General features: G+C 40.8%; 1 protein-coding gene across 2 annotated transcripts in view; it reads right to left on the reverse strand.

Annotated features, from left to right (window-relative positions):
• Positions 1-13,272, reverse strand: part of GRIA3 (glutamate ionotropic receptor AMPA type subunit 3) — a 157,074-nt gene that overhangs the window by 73,574 nt on the left and 70,228 nt on the right. For both annotated transcript variants that reach the window (XM_082003981.1, XM_082003982.1), the window contains exon 4: positions 11,449-11,636. In XM_082003981.1, the coding sequence (XP_081860107.1) occupies positions 11,449-11,636 (188 nt within the window). The remainder of the gene's footprint in view (positions 1-11,448; positions 11,637-13,272) is intronic.

A 13,272-nucleotide genomic window follows, 5' to 3' on the forward strand; every position in this document is an offset into this window, starting at 1 on the left:
CATCAAGAGTGAAATTTTACTTTTAGGCCATCTCCAGATAGATGACGGTTGTGCATGTTAGTCCTTGGAGGGTAATTAAATGCAACATCTGAAAGCTGTATTGTACTTCGCTCTCCCTCCATATGGCTAAACTTTCTCTTCCCATAACTAATCTGACATCTACTGATTGAAGGTTCTGTAGTGGAATATGCATTTCATTTGTGCATAAAAGGTTACATTAGAAATTACTTAGGAAAAAAATTACAAACCACAACATAGGTTCTGAGGGCATGATACTTTCTCCTAATTTCTTTCAGTGTGATGAAAAAGTTTTCTGTGAATTTTCTGTGCCCTGAAACAATTTTCCTAAATTCATTTTCCTTGGTGTGACTTAGCAATATTGTTAGATTAACTAATCTGTTGGCACAGTTATTGTTAAAGGACATATTCTACCACAAAACATCAGACCCTGGAGGACACTGAGATGAAGAGTTTTACGATCCCTGGTAACTGAAATTCATAATCACAATTATTTACTCTTTAAGCCAAATAAAATTCATTAATTAAAATTTTCTTTATATCAAAATATCTCCTCTGTTTAGATGGATGAGAACAGTGCTATGTATCTCAGGACTGCATCTCTCTTCACAAGTCATGTCCTTCAATACAAAGACCTTCACGTCAAAATCAATCAAAACTTAAGCTACCCTTCATCACTTGAAGCTATTTCACTAAAAACAAGATCACATATGGGGGGGTGTTACAATCATAACAAAAATTCTTTACAGCATATGAAAGGGATACTCAAAATTGCCAAGACCCTTGCCCCTATTTTGCCAAGATATTCTCAAGAGAAGATACTTGTTTCCAGAGGGCTTCCTTGAAGAGATGTGTTGTAGAAATTTTTAATTAGTGAATTCTTTAGCTTCTTGAGTGAGATTAATAAAGTAAAAATCCAGTTGTGTTCTGGAGGAACTTCTGCAGTTGTATTTATGGGAAGTAAATGACTTAATGAAATATGTTACTCTGCAGCAGTGATTTCCACACATAGGTCATTTTAGGAAGGAGATCATATTTTAACTGTCTGTACAGTTCTAGTATATTCTTTGAGAACTATCCACCCTTGAAAAATATTCATAATGGACTGATTTTACATCTAAGGTAATTTCACAGAGGTTCCAGTAGTTTCTCAAGCCTTTGTGAAAATCTTAAAAGTTCAAAACTCACCTGAAATTTCACATAGAGGCTCCAGATCTCACAGAAAACAACTGAAAAACAAACGTGTACAGGAAATTTCATATTACAATAAGCTTTCTGTGTTGAGTGCCAGAATTGCTTTAATTCGACACTGATAAACCATGCTACGGTGCCCTCCTCACTGGTTTCATCTTCTAGATCTTCTGGTTCAGTTTTCTGTCTTCCTCCTTCTTTCTCGGCTACAATCCTTCTCAGGTCAGACGCTACCAGAAGGTCAGCAACCATGACATAAGGGATTTTGATTATGTTCTCTGATCAGACACAAATTTTTGGTATGATGTTCAAAAATTAGTTGTACTGTTTTCATTAAAGCTTGAATAACTTTTTTGAAGACAACTGATTTGGTAGTGTATTTGGGATTCTGCAACTTCTGTTTCTCTACACAGATCTTCAGAGAGTCCAGGGAAACTGAAATTTGTATTATCTGATAGGAAAGGTACACAGAGAAAGGTCCTTGCTTATATTCTGTCTTCCTGCTGCTTCTGATAAATTCTTAAATATTCATTTATCTTGCATCTCACCCTGTCAAAGGCCAGTCTTGTTCATCAGTCAAGGCCCTGTGGAAATACATCTTCTGCTGCTTAAACCTCAGTTCACCACCTCTGAGAAGAGACAAGAGGTTTTGCTAACCTGAGAACAAATAGGTACCGCTGCTATCTCTGCTCTGATACTCTAGAGAGCCCGAAAGAGCAGGAATTTATGTTAACTGCTTAGATGAGTAAGCTTCTCAGTAACCATCACATGCTTTTCACTGACACACAACCACCTTTTGAAAAGACACCAGTAGTTCTTAGTCAATTCTTCTTACCTGAGAAAAGTTAAGCAAACAAGTGCACCTGGCTGTGCTGCTAGAGTTGATTGCCTTGCCCTAGCAACATTGATGGTTAAATTTCCTTCAGTCTACAATGCAACCAGCTCCTATGCCATGTAACATGGTCCCATCACAATAACATCCCCATTTCCAACTTCACATATGCTATCTTTATTTACGCTACCTCCTTGCTTCTCAGAAGTTGTGGATGCTCTCACTGTAGACCTACAAGTCCAGATCAGGTGGACTATCACTATCAGAACTGACTTCCAGACTAGCATCCTTCGCTAAGTTTCACAGCACCTAAAGCCCCTTTCACAAAGACTATTAATAATAGCAATCTTACATTTATTCTTACTTTTCCAACCCTGCAGGAATGACAAATGCTTCAGCACTATCATACAGTTTGAAGGCACATCCACATCATTAACAAGCCATTCTTCAGCGATCCTTGCATTGTGTGCCTAATCGCTGTGACACAGGAGATGGTATCTAACTGTCCCTTTTGGCTTTCAATACTGTGAAATCGTATGTTGAACGTTCTTCAGAGTACATTCTTGCAATAGCAGACAAACATAAACAACGCTCATTTCTTCTTCTCATATCCCACAGGAAAAACGAAACTCCTTCAGAGTTAGCTGCTCAAAATATAAAAGGATGTATATCCACTGGGGGAAGAGAGGAAGAAATTAGGTAAACTGCAGTTTTCGTTTTAAAAACACACAGACTTCCCAGTTTCTCCATACCTCCCAGTATTATTCCCTGGAATTGAACAAGAGTCCTTGGAAACATAATTCTGCTTATATAAACCATTACTGCATGTCAGGATCACTTCAAACTATTATTTGGATATAACCCAGAAGTGTCGCAGTAATTCAGTCCCAGTGCTCACATGAGAATCTTTTGGAAGAGGTTCTGTACTGCAGAGCACTGCCTTCAAGCAGACTTAAAAGTACTGAATAGTAGCCATTCTTTTTTTTTTTCCCTTTTGAGCATTTCCTTTCCTTTTTAAATGCCCTATGAAATTAAGAAAAAAAAAAATTCAGTGCAACCTCCTCTAAGAAAAACAAGGTCACTCTTTCTTATACTTTTTATTGTAAATGGAATTTTACTGTGACTATAACTGCATTCAATTGCTCTTTTCAATGCTTTGAAAGAGTGTGAAAGGTTTATTCTGCTTCACTACAAACAGCACTCTCCAATATTCCCCATTTAACTTGGTGCATAAACCATGAACCAAAAGATTATGAAGACTTAATTTATTTTTTACTAGGCTTAGTATATGCAGCAGGGGAGGCTGTTTTACTCATATAAGGTAATAAAGTTACAGCAATATTTCTCCTTTCTGATTCTTTATATGCGTTCTCCCAGGATAGAAGATACTCAAGTTATTTTTAAGGGTCTATATATATTGTTGATAATTTTATTTTGGAAGAACAAGCTTCCAGTTGTACATATAGCATTATACCTATACATATATGCCCATGGTGTGACACACATAAATTTAATTTAGTAACATGGGCTTTTTTTAAGCCTGGGAACATTAACTTCCTCTAAAATTGTTACGCTGTTTTCAATCTTACTGGTTGAATGCTGTGGGATGAGTTTGTATTTGAGGTTTAGTTGATGACTTACAGGGCCTGATTCTTTATAAATTTAGCCCAGGCTACCCCTGGTAGCTTTAATCTGCTCCACAAAACCCAGTGGGATGGCACTGGTATGAAGGTGGGATAAGAGACAGGAATCCTGTATGAACGTGTAATTACAAGCAGCGAGTGATTTGCACTGGGATGGTACTTCGCCATATAATGGCCTGATCCAAACCCATCCGCAGCCCAGAGCAAATGCACCATAGCTCTGGATCACACTTAGGGACCTCATATGTAGGGACTTGCCCCTGCAAGGCTGTAGCTATCAGTTGCTAGCATCTTACATACTGCACCGCCAGCATCTGGGCTAAAAAAGCCCAGTGGGGTAGTCCCCGCTCCAAAAACCATGCTATTTGAACTGTAGCATAACAGTGCTCTCCGAAATGTACCTGGGAATGTCTTGGTGCATGAGGGGCCCTAAAAAGCACCAGCGGTTCTCTTCCTCTCCCAGATACGTGAGTCCTATCGCACTGAAGCCATTAATCCCGGCTTAGTCAGCTGCGAAAAAAAGACCTATGCTCTTGCGCGGCTTTTCTTTTACTGAGTTAGGACTTCTTCCCTTGTAAATGAACTTAGGAGACACCAGAACTATCACGCTGTCTCTGGTGATGTACAACGCCTGTTTGCACAGTGGTATTGTGCTATTACTATTCATTTTGATGGCATGTTTCCTTCCTCTCCCTGCAGTTGGTTCATCTGAACTGTCGCCAAGATAGTTGCCTTGGAAACTAATTAAGGAAAGCCTCTGGTTAGAAGCAGAGTTTCAAGCATTAAACTATTTGAGAGACAGATGCAGAAATTAAGGTAATGTCCGCAAAGATGAAAGGGTTTATCCTTTATATGGAGAAGAAAGAACCACATTAAATGCTAGGACTGTAACAAAGCAGCTTCTATACACCACTGATTTTTAAAACCTGCAAGAGATGTGCGAGTGAGGGATTTTAAAATCAGCCAGGGGCTTAGAAGAGGTGAAAAAGATTCCCAGAGCTATTAGGGATGGGGAGATGGACAAATACGGTGGGAAAAAACACTCCAGAGATCACGTTGTGCAAATTCTAGCCAGCTCTCCCTTGCCCTCAAACACTCCGTATCTTTTAAAAGACTTCTTGTGAACGTTGTTTTTGGAAAATAACAGTACAGCTAACAAAAAACCAAATCTTCTCCCCACAGCCCAGGTATGGCATGAGAAGCATCAGCGTGTACATTTGCTTCCAAAGCACACAAAGTGCAGGAGAGAGGCTACCTCAAACAGCCCTCAGGCTCAACTTTTCTACGGAGACTGTCCACAAGGGTAACAATTAGTGGCAGAGGCAGCCCAGATGATGTGGACACAGGCTGAACAACGACTGGGACCCTCAGAGGGCTTTCTAAGGGCAAACACACGCGCGCAAATTCTGTGCACTGAAAAGCTGCAAAGAAAGGCGAACTATGCGGCAAATTTGTGCTTTTACAGCCACCTATTAACTGAAGTTCAAAGCAAATACAATCTCTCTGTGAGCACAATGGTATCAGTTTAAATACTGTCTCCAGGATAATGTTCAGGATAATGTTTGACTCTATACTTGCAGCAGCGTAACTGAGAAAGATTTTGGTTCTCTGTACGTTTAATGGCAATGCAGAAGTTGCTGTAAAAATATGCCTGCAACTGCATAAAAGCATACTACAAACATGGTAAAAATATTCAAAAAAATCAAAAGCAGATGCATGTGTGTGCATTTATATCCCACGAATTATCATATAACATAAAATGAGCAATTGCTACTACCACAGAAAAATAAGAACTCTAATGGTGACTGCAGGTTCATATGCCTCTGGCATAAGAAACCAGAGTTGCTTGGCAGTGGTATTCTACATAGAGCAGCTTGTACATTTACGGTGAGACATTTTGTATTAATTATTATTATTACTGATCAGATACATTTAAAACTGTGCTTTAATACCTTTTGAACACTTTTAAGCTTTGTGTGCCATTACCTCAGTCATTCTGCAGGATGACTAATACTCAGTTAAATTCCTGTCATTTGGAGTCTGCCTTACTTTATGAAGTCTGGATGACGGCTTTGGAGAGACATTAGTATTCACCAGCTAGAAATTCTCTCCTCAGGTATGTGTGAAATGTGCTGTAGATGGGGCAGATTAACCCAAGATGTTACTTCTCTCTGCTTTAGCAATCCATCTCCATCCCTTTATTAGTTTTACAGCTGATAGGAGCAGGCCCTTTAAGGCAGATACAGCTGTCGCTTTTGACATATGCCCATTTTTTACTTACCTTCCGCTAGCTACAGTCCCGAGGGTGACTGACCTAAGTAATTCCCCTTTCCTCCCCACACGCCCATATGGACCCGTGAGCTGCTGAAACTCTCTGGATGTGAAGGGAAAGAAGTGACCTTTCATTCTGCTTTAGATCTTGGTTTCAACAATACTCATGGGCACCTAATGAAGAAATGTCCTATATTTTAAGTTTCTAGTTAATTTGAAACGTAAAAATGAACTGTACCAGTTTCTGAGTGACGTTACACAACACTGTACATACCAGATACTCTCTCGGAGCCGCAGCTGAACCCCCTCCTCTGCTCCACACAGCTCCACACAGAGGGTAAGATCGGGCTGCGGCACGGCCATGGCACCAAGCCCTGGAGAAGGCGGCAGCAGCACACTCTGCTCTGGAGGCTGTGCTCCGTACAGCACAGGACCTTCAGAGGATACGGTATCACAGGGGTGCATAAGAAGCAAAGCAGAAGCTGAAGCTACCCATAGCTTGAAGCTACCCTTCAAGCAGCCCACTGTGTTTATAGGCAGTTTTTGTATTCTTAATTGCTACAAAGAATACAGACAAACCCACATCAGACCGTTTATAATGTATAAACACATAAACCAGGAAGCTTCCATGAAGCAGTGTTGATTTTTTTCACTTACATTTTTATTGTTGTTGTTTTTAGTGACTGCTGGTCGACCGAATACTGCGGTTTTGTATTTATTCTTATGACAGCCCAGACGTGAAGCTGTTGTGCGGTGAGCACGCTCCTCTGAGACCTGAACAGCTCTGCAGAGGGATGCAGCTGTGTCTGTACTGAAAACCTGCAGACCATCTTCCTAATCTCAAAATTTCAGACTCAAAGGTCAAGTCATAGCCAGTGCTTGCACTGGACAGAGTTCACTCCATCAGATCACCCTTCTTAATCCTATGGATGCTTTGCTCCAAGTTGTCTTTGACAGTGCGACTGTCATTGTAAAAATGTGGAGACTGCATTCTCTACCATAATATTGCTTCTGCTTTGTGAGATGCCTCCACTGAATACAGATATTGCCTTGGAGCCTAACCTTTATGATTACGTTTGGAGATAGTGTCCTGTTGATAAAAGCATGCCGTCTCTGGAATAAACAGGTCTTTTGTAAAGTTTCACCATTTTGATCCTGAATGCAGTTTCTTCCTCCTAATTTTCCCCCAGGAGATTTTCTTCTAAATGGACACAAAGCCACTCTAGTCTGAAATACAGCTTGTTATCTTGGAAGTACGAAAAAAAACATATTTCTTGACTCAATAACATGTCTCTAAATACACAGCTGAACAGGCTAAAGCTTACTGTTAGTTCTCAGAAGAACGTTCTTCGGTTTATGAGAACAAAATTTCGTATCTATCTGTGAAGGAATACTGGAATACTTTAGCATCAGGGGACAAGAAGTGTGGGGAGCTTATGAATTTGGCATGACAAAAATGCTGCTATCTGTATGCTTGAAAGGCCACTAGATGATTAAACTGGACATAGTTTTGTTGTGCAAGGAGGGATATAGATCCACATGCTCAATGGTTACAGAACTATAGGGCAAGTGAACAAATAGATGGTAACTTAACAGAATGACTATTAATCTCCCTGCTTCCCCCTACTCTGCAGCTGAAGAAAGGGCCAGAGGTGATTTGGGCAGGGTATCCACCTCTAGGAAACAATATGGGTCCTATCACAAGATTCTCTGGAAGGGGAATGAAACCAGATGTGCTGGAGAGTGAAACCTGGCACAAAACAGGTTACCCAGGCCGAGTAGGAACTGAGATGCCCTCTTTCCCCTACCTACGAGGGGAAGACAGCTGGGAGAGACCCTTTCCTGGGTACCAGTCAGCCCTGAGAAGAGAAACGCTTCATATAACACGTTTCAGATCTTGGAAACATAGGGACATACAGATGTGCCAGATGCTAAAGGCATATGGAATACTCAAGGTCACTAACTCACATGTTTGTATGTCACTGGAGGAAGGTACAGAATATTCCAGCAGGACCTGAAGTCTCTGAAGAAAATGCTCAGACGTCATAACTGTCATTAGATAAGCCTATGCTTTTGGAAGAGAGTTAGTTATATGCTGGTTTGAACTGGTTGAAAAAAGCATCAAAGGAAGAGAACTGCACTCACTGACCAGCCTAATATAGGAGAAGAGGTCACTCTTATTTAATCCAAGCACTAACACAAAGCCATGTGGTTTCTGGAGCAGAGAACTGACAAGCTTGCTGAATGGCCTGGCCAAGAGCCCTAAAGTCTGATAGCAAACTCAGCACGTGTGTAGACTGTTTACTGGTTTACAGTCTGTTTATTTCTCCTATGACTTTTGTTCTTGAGTAAGTCCTAGTTAAGCTCCTGAAATCCAGGGTGCCACACTGAAATGTGTGCTCACATTCTGAAATGGCAGGTGCCACACATCCCCACAGCAACCACAGTAAACCCCCTCTCTGGAGGGAAGCATCACTCCCAGCAGGTGATGGGAGGGTTGACCTTTGAAGATGTGCTCCTGAGGAGGCCAAAAAAGGGAGAGGGATGGAAAGGCAGCCTATGTCAACCCTCTGGGGGACAGAGTTTGTCCATCACTACTCTGCCGTAACAGGTAGAGAGTCTTGGCTTCCCTTTGCTCTCACTGGGAAAAAGATCTTTAAAGCCTCATGCAGTTGTGCAGTCAGCATGCTGTTAACGTGCTCAGATCTTACTGCCTCTTAGCTGAGCAGACTTTCCAGACTCCACAAAAAGCACTGATTTGACTTTCTAAACTGCAGTAAAGCGCTAGATTTGAAATATGCAAATCCAGAGTTATCTCTCCCCTCAATGGTATGCTATCAGCAAACACAGTTGGCTATAAAGAAGACAACTCACCACTCCCTTGAGCAAACTGGCTGGCTAGATTTAAGTACCACACATACTTGTGAAGTTTTTAAACTACTTTATGAGAAGATAACAAGGTAAGCAGAGGAGATGGATGGAAAAGCCTAAACTCAGCAATTGTTCAGCTATCAACCTGGGGTCCACCATTACTGACTTTCCCTGCAGAAACTTAAGTCATTGCTTTTCAGCATCGGATAAAAAAACCTCTTGAAATTGTTGCCAGAAGATATTTTTAGCATTAGAGGCACCAGCCTGGGATCTGCTTGGGCAATTCTTTGTCAAGTGAATGGTCTCAGAAAAATAAATGGGACAATACTCATAAAAAAGTGCAGCAGTAAGACTGCTAAAAAGACATGATCAGTAGTACAGTGTTTATCTCAGAAGATACATTTAGTTTGCTTTACTACCTAGCTTGGTTTCCTAAACAAAAAGTTCTAAACTCATTTTTGATGCTGCAAATTCGAACTATTTTGCTCATGAATTACCCTCAGTAAAATAAGAAAAACAGTCATATTACATCAATGGGGCTACATATTATACATAGTATTTATGTGTGAAAATATCTGCAGGATTTGGTTGCAAAACAATGGACGGATAGTGTTCAACCGATTGGCTAAAACTAGTTGATACAGCCCTAAAATCCAAAAAACTGCAAAAAAATTTTAAGAACTTTTAGAAATATTTGAGATAATTTAGGACAAAGATTTCATGGAAATGTCACAATTTTGTGTAACTAAAGTTCAAAAGATGGGCAATAGGCATAATACAGAAGAAGAGTCATTTAACAGTAGAGAGATGGGCTATATACAGTACAATAATGACCACAGAAAGGCTCTAATTGTGCAAAAGTGTGAGCACTGTACGAAGTAGAGTAGAGTTGGGGAAACCTGGAGGCCCTAGTGGCAAATCTTTATAGTTACACAGATGCTAATCACATTGATAGAAAGCTGAATCAAATATTTAATAAAATTACAACTTCACTAGGTTTGAATTTAGAATGTTTGCAGAAGAAAAGAGTTCACCATTTTTTTGCTATATGGTTTGCTTGGTATATAGCTTTCATTTTAGGCACTGGAACGGTTTCATTTTTTTTCTCTCACTTGCACAATATAAGAAGAACATAAGAGAGAACAAAATGTAAACAGAGTCAGAAAGAGCAAACAAAAGGCCTGCTCCCCAGCTGAGAGTGGGCCCAAAGAGCTATTTAAGCTTGGCTTGGGAGCACTCTCCTACATCATTTTTCAGAAGAGTGGGCTGTGGGTATGGTGTTTTGTCTCTTTTGCAAGAACATGAACAAATGAAAGGAAAAGTTTTTTACACTTTGCTGTATGAATTTCCCTAAAGAGACCACTCACCACATTGACTAAAAATACAGAGTAAAATGCAATGCTATGTATTAGGATCACAACCGCACTAGCTGTCAGAGTTACAGACCTGCATCTGCTTGTGCTATGTTTTCTTGAGCATCCCTTTCCTCCCCGTTGCCTTCTGTAACCAGCAGCTATGGGACCTGGCCATGACCACAGCGATGCAGTCCCTGCAGACTGGCCCTCAGTGATACACCTCCAGACTTGACAGGAAGGGAGTATTTTGCGAAGGAACTCAGTGCACGTAGGTTTTGTGTTTCCTGGGGTTTATGGCAGTGAGGTCAGTTTGATATTAGTTTACAATACAACATGTCTAAGAGATATGCTAATGCTTCTTGAAATGCAAATGTTAGTTTTGATCTATTCCACACATTAACCCACAGTTAAATTTAAGAAGCGGCAATTATCAGAGGGTTTTTCAGTCTTAAGGTAAGTGAATTCCCACATGCCTATGAATAAACAAGCAGCACGGATTTGGTTCCATACCAACCCCAGCTTTGCTGTGAGCCCAGGCATCAGGGACCTGTCCTGCTTCCGCTCCCTGCGATGTGTATCTGTTACTACACCTCTTCAAGCACACTGCACAGCATAGCTTGGGTAGCACCCCGGGATATGGCCGGGGGGTATGGCCATTCCTCTGGGGCAAAGCAAACACTGGGAAGGCCATGGAATAGCAGCACCCAAAAGTGCATCTTCCCCAATAAAGGTGTTTGGACTCTATCACCCACAATTTAAGCCTGTCAACAGCACTGGCTGTGCAGAAGGAAGGGCATTATGTACCAAAACATGGGAATGAGCCGTGTGGACTACCAGCTGAATTTTTCATTAGCAATATTTCCATTTGGGAATTCTTTAGGATGATTCAAAGCTCCTTCACTGGCTTTTTATTTCTTGTTTCATGTTCCACTTAAACTGCACCTGTCTTGCAATCCCTGTAAGTAGCCCTGATGCCAGTAATGTTACTCTGAGAGACGAGGTTTTAGGTTCTTAACTTACTTAAAAATAATTCATTATTAACATTTGGGGAAAAAAAAAAAATCACAGAGACATTTCCTGGCAGGTTACATGTAAGTGCTGCCACCAGCTATAAGCATCACTGAGGCATTTTAATTTTACTAGGTACCTGTCCAGTTGATGGGACTAGCATCTCAATGGATATTTAATTAATTTCTAGAAATAGACAGTTCTGGAAACATTAACGATGTCTCTCACAGAGAGATCATAATTTCTAAAAAGCATATACCTGTTCCAAAATGGTGTTGATTCTGTCTACTTCACAGTCAATTAAGTATCTTTTTTCTTGACGTCTGTCCATCTCCTCTATAATTCTTCTGAACTCTTGAACATCCTTTATGCTTCCTACAGATCTGGCTGTCACTTGCCAGTTGTTCTGTACCGCTGCTTCCATAATTGCCTGAAGAATGGAAAATCCTGTAGAGGAAAGAGACAATGCAACCATTTAAAAACAGAGTAACAAAGAAAAACTATTTTGAATGTTTGACAAAGGGTTCACAAAAACTTGCATCACCTAAAGGGACACAGACTAGTTAACAGCCTGCAACTTCTTCATTACTTGAGAAAGCAACATTGTAGGGACCGGTTTATTCTTTCCACTATGCCACTGCCAAAGTCACCGACTTCAGCAGAATTGCTTGGTGGTACATTACTGCAAGGCATATCAGAATCTGTCCAATATATCATATTATGATCCTCTCAGGGATGTTTATGGTCGTGCTGGGGTCTGTGCCAGCTGAGAATAGGAGCCTGCAGCCAGTACTTGGGCAAAAGTCCATCAGCTTGAAGAGCCGGACAGCAGGGGTAATTTGCCTGTGCAGACTGCAGCAATGGGTCATTAACTGGCAAAGATCCAAGCACTGCACAAGAATGCCAATTAAGTCATTGTACAGGTTATTGGAGCCACGATCCGCAGGAGAATATTTTACTGATATTCACTTTGACTTCAAAAAATCTTTTTAAGTATGGAGTCTAGCAGCATTAACCACACTTTCAATGCTTTCATTAAGGTAATACCAACTCATTTAGCAGCCTCAACAGAGGAGAGAAGCAGCACAGAATGACCAAAGGCTGCACAGTGGGAAATTATACAAGCAAACAGCATTTCACTTCTTGTGAACAGCCATGCCTTGGTGGCAGACAGAACTCAAGTCAAGTCCCTAAGTGAAAGGTGGAACTGGGAACAGTAATCTCCTTCAAGTTATGCTGTGTAGGAGTCATCAGACGTTGATTTGCATCCCTTTATTACAGTATATGGCTGGACACTTGGTGAATTACCTGCTTTGATACAGAAAATTAAAACTTTTGCATAGTTCTAATTGTTTCAAATCCGGGCAGATGCCAATAAAAGACAGAGTTCATCTACTTCAAGCACACACAGAGGTTTCCAGTGGAGTTTCTTTAAGAGAAGCATCCATGTGAGCTATGTTTCTGTCCAGATAATTTATTTGCAAAACTTTCAGTCCAATCATTTAGTTGTACTGTGGATTTCTTATCCACAGCCGGACTTGAGAAGCTCAGAGTATCTTCACACACACAAACACATAAACATATAGGATCAACAATCAATCAGTTGTGCTCTGTCATAACCAGTCCCCTGTGCTTTTGAACCTCAAAGGAGTTTGAGCTACAGGGGCACAACATGTTCAGAATAGCAACTGGTATAATTCAAACTCGGTCATCATTGTAGGGGTACGCTGGTAACAACGAACTTGCGCTGCAGTCTGATCTTCCGCAGCCCGCAGTAAATCTGTAGTGGCTGTGTGAAGCCGGAGGAGCTGCATCATTACCTCATTACAGACACAAACAAGGAAAGAGTGTGATTTTCTAGATTGCAGTTAGATTATTATAATTTACCATGTGACTTCCTTAAGTCTCACTCAAATGCCCTCACTTTCCCTGTGCAGCCTCCTTGATTCTTAATGCTTTTCTCTGTATGAATGCACTTCACTATCCCATGAAAGGTGGTGACAATTAGCATGTACGCTGGTTGGGAATTCTTTCTGGCACCTTCTTTCCCCCGAGACTATTGAAAAGGAGGCATTTACATATG

This window comes from Phaethon aethereus, assembly GCF_964289735.1.
Source record: "Phaethon aethereus genome assembly, chromosome: 10".
In the NCBI taxonomy this organism is placed as follows: domain Eukaryota; kingdom Metazoa; phylum Chordata; class Aves; order Phaethontiformes; family Phaethontidae; genus Phaethon; species Phaethon aethereus.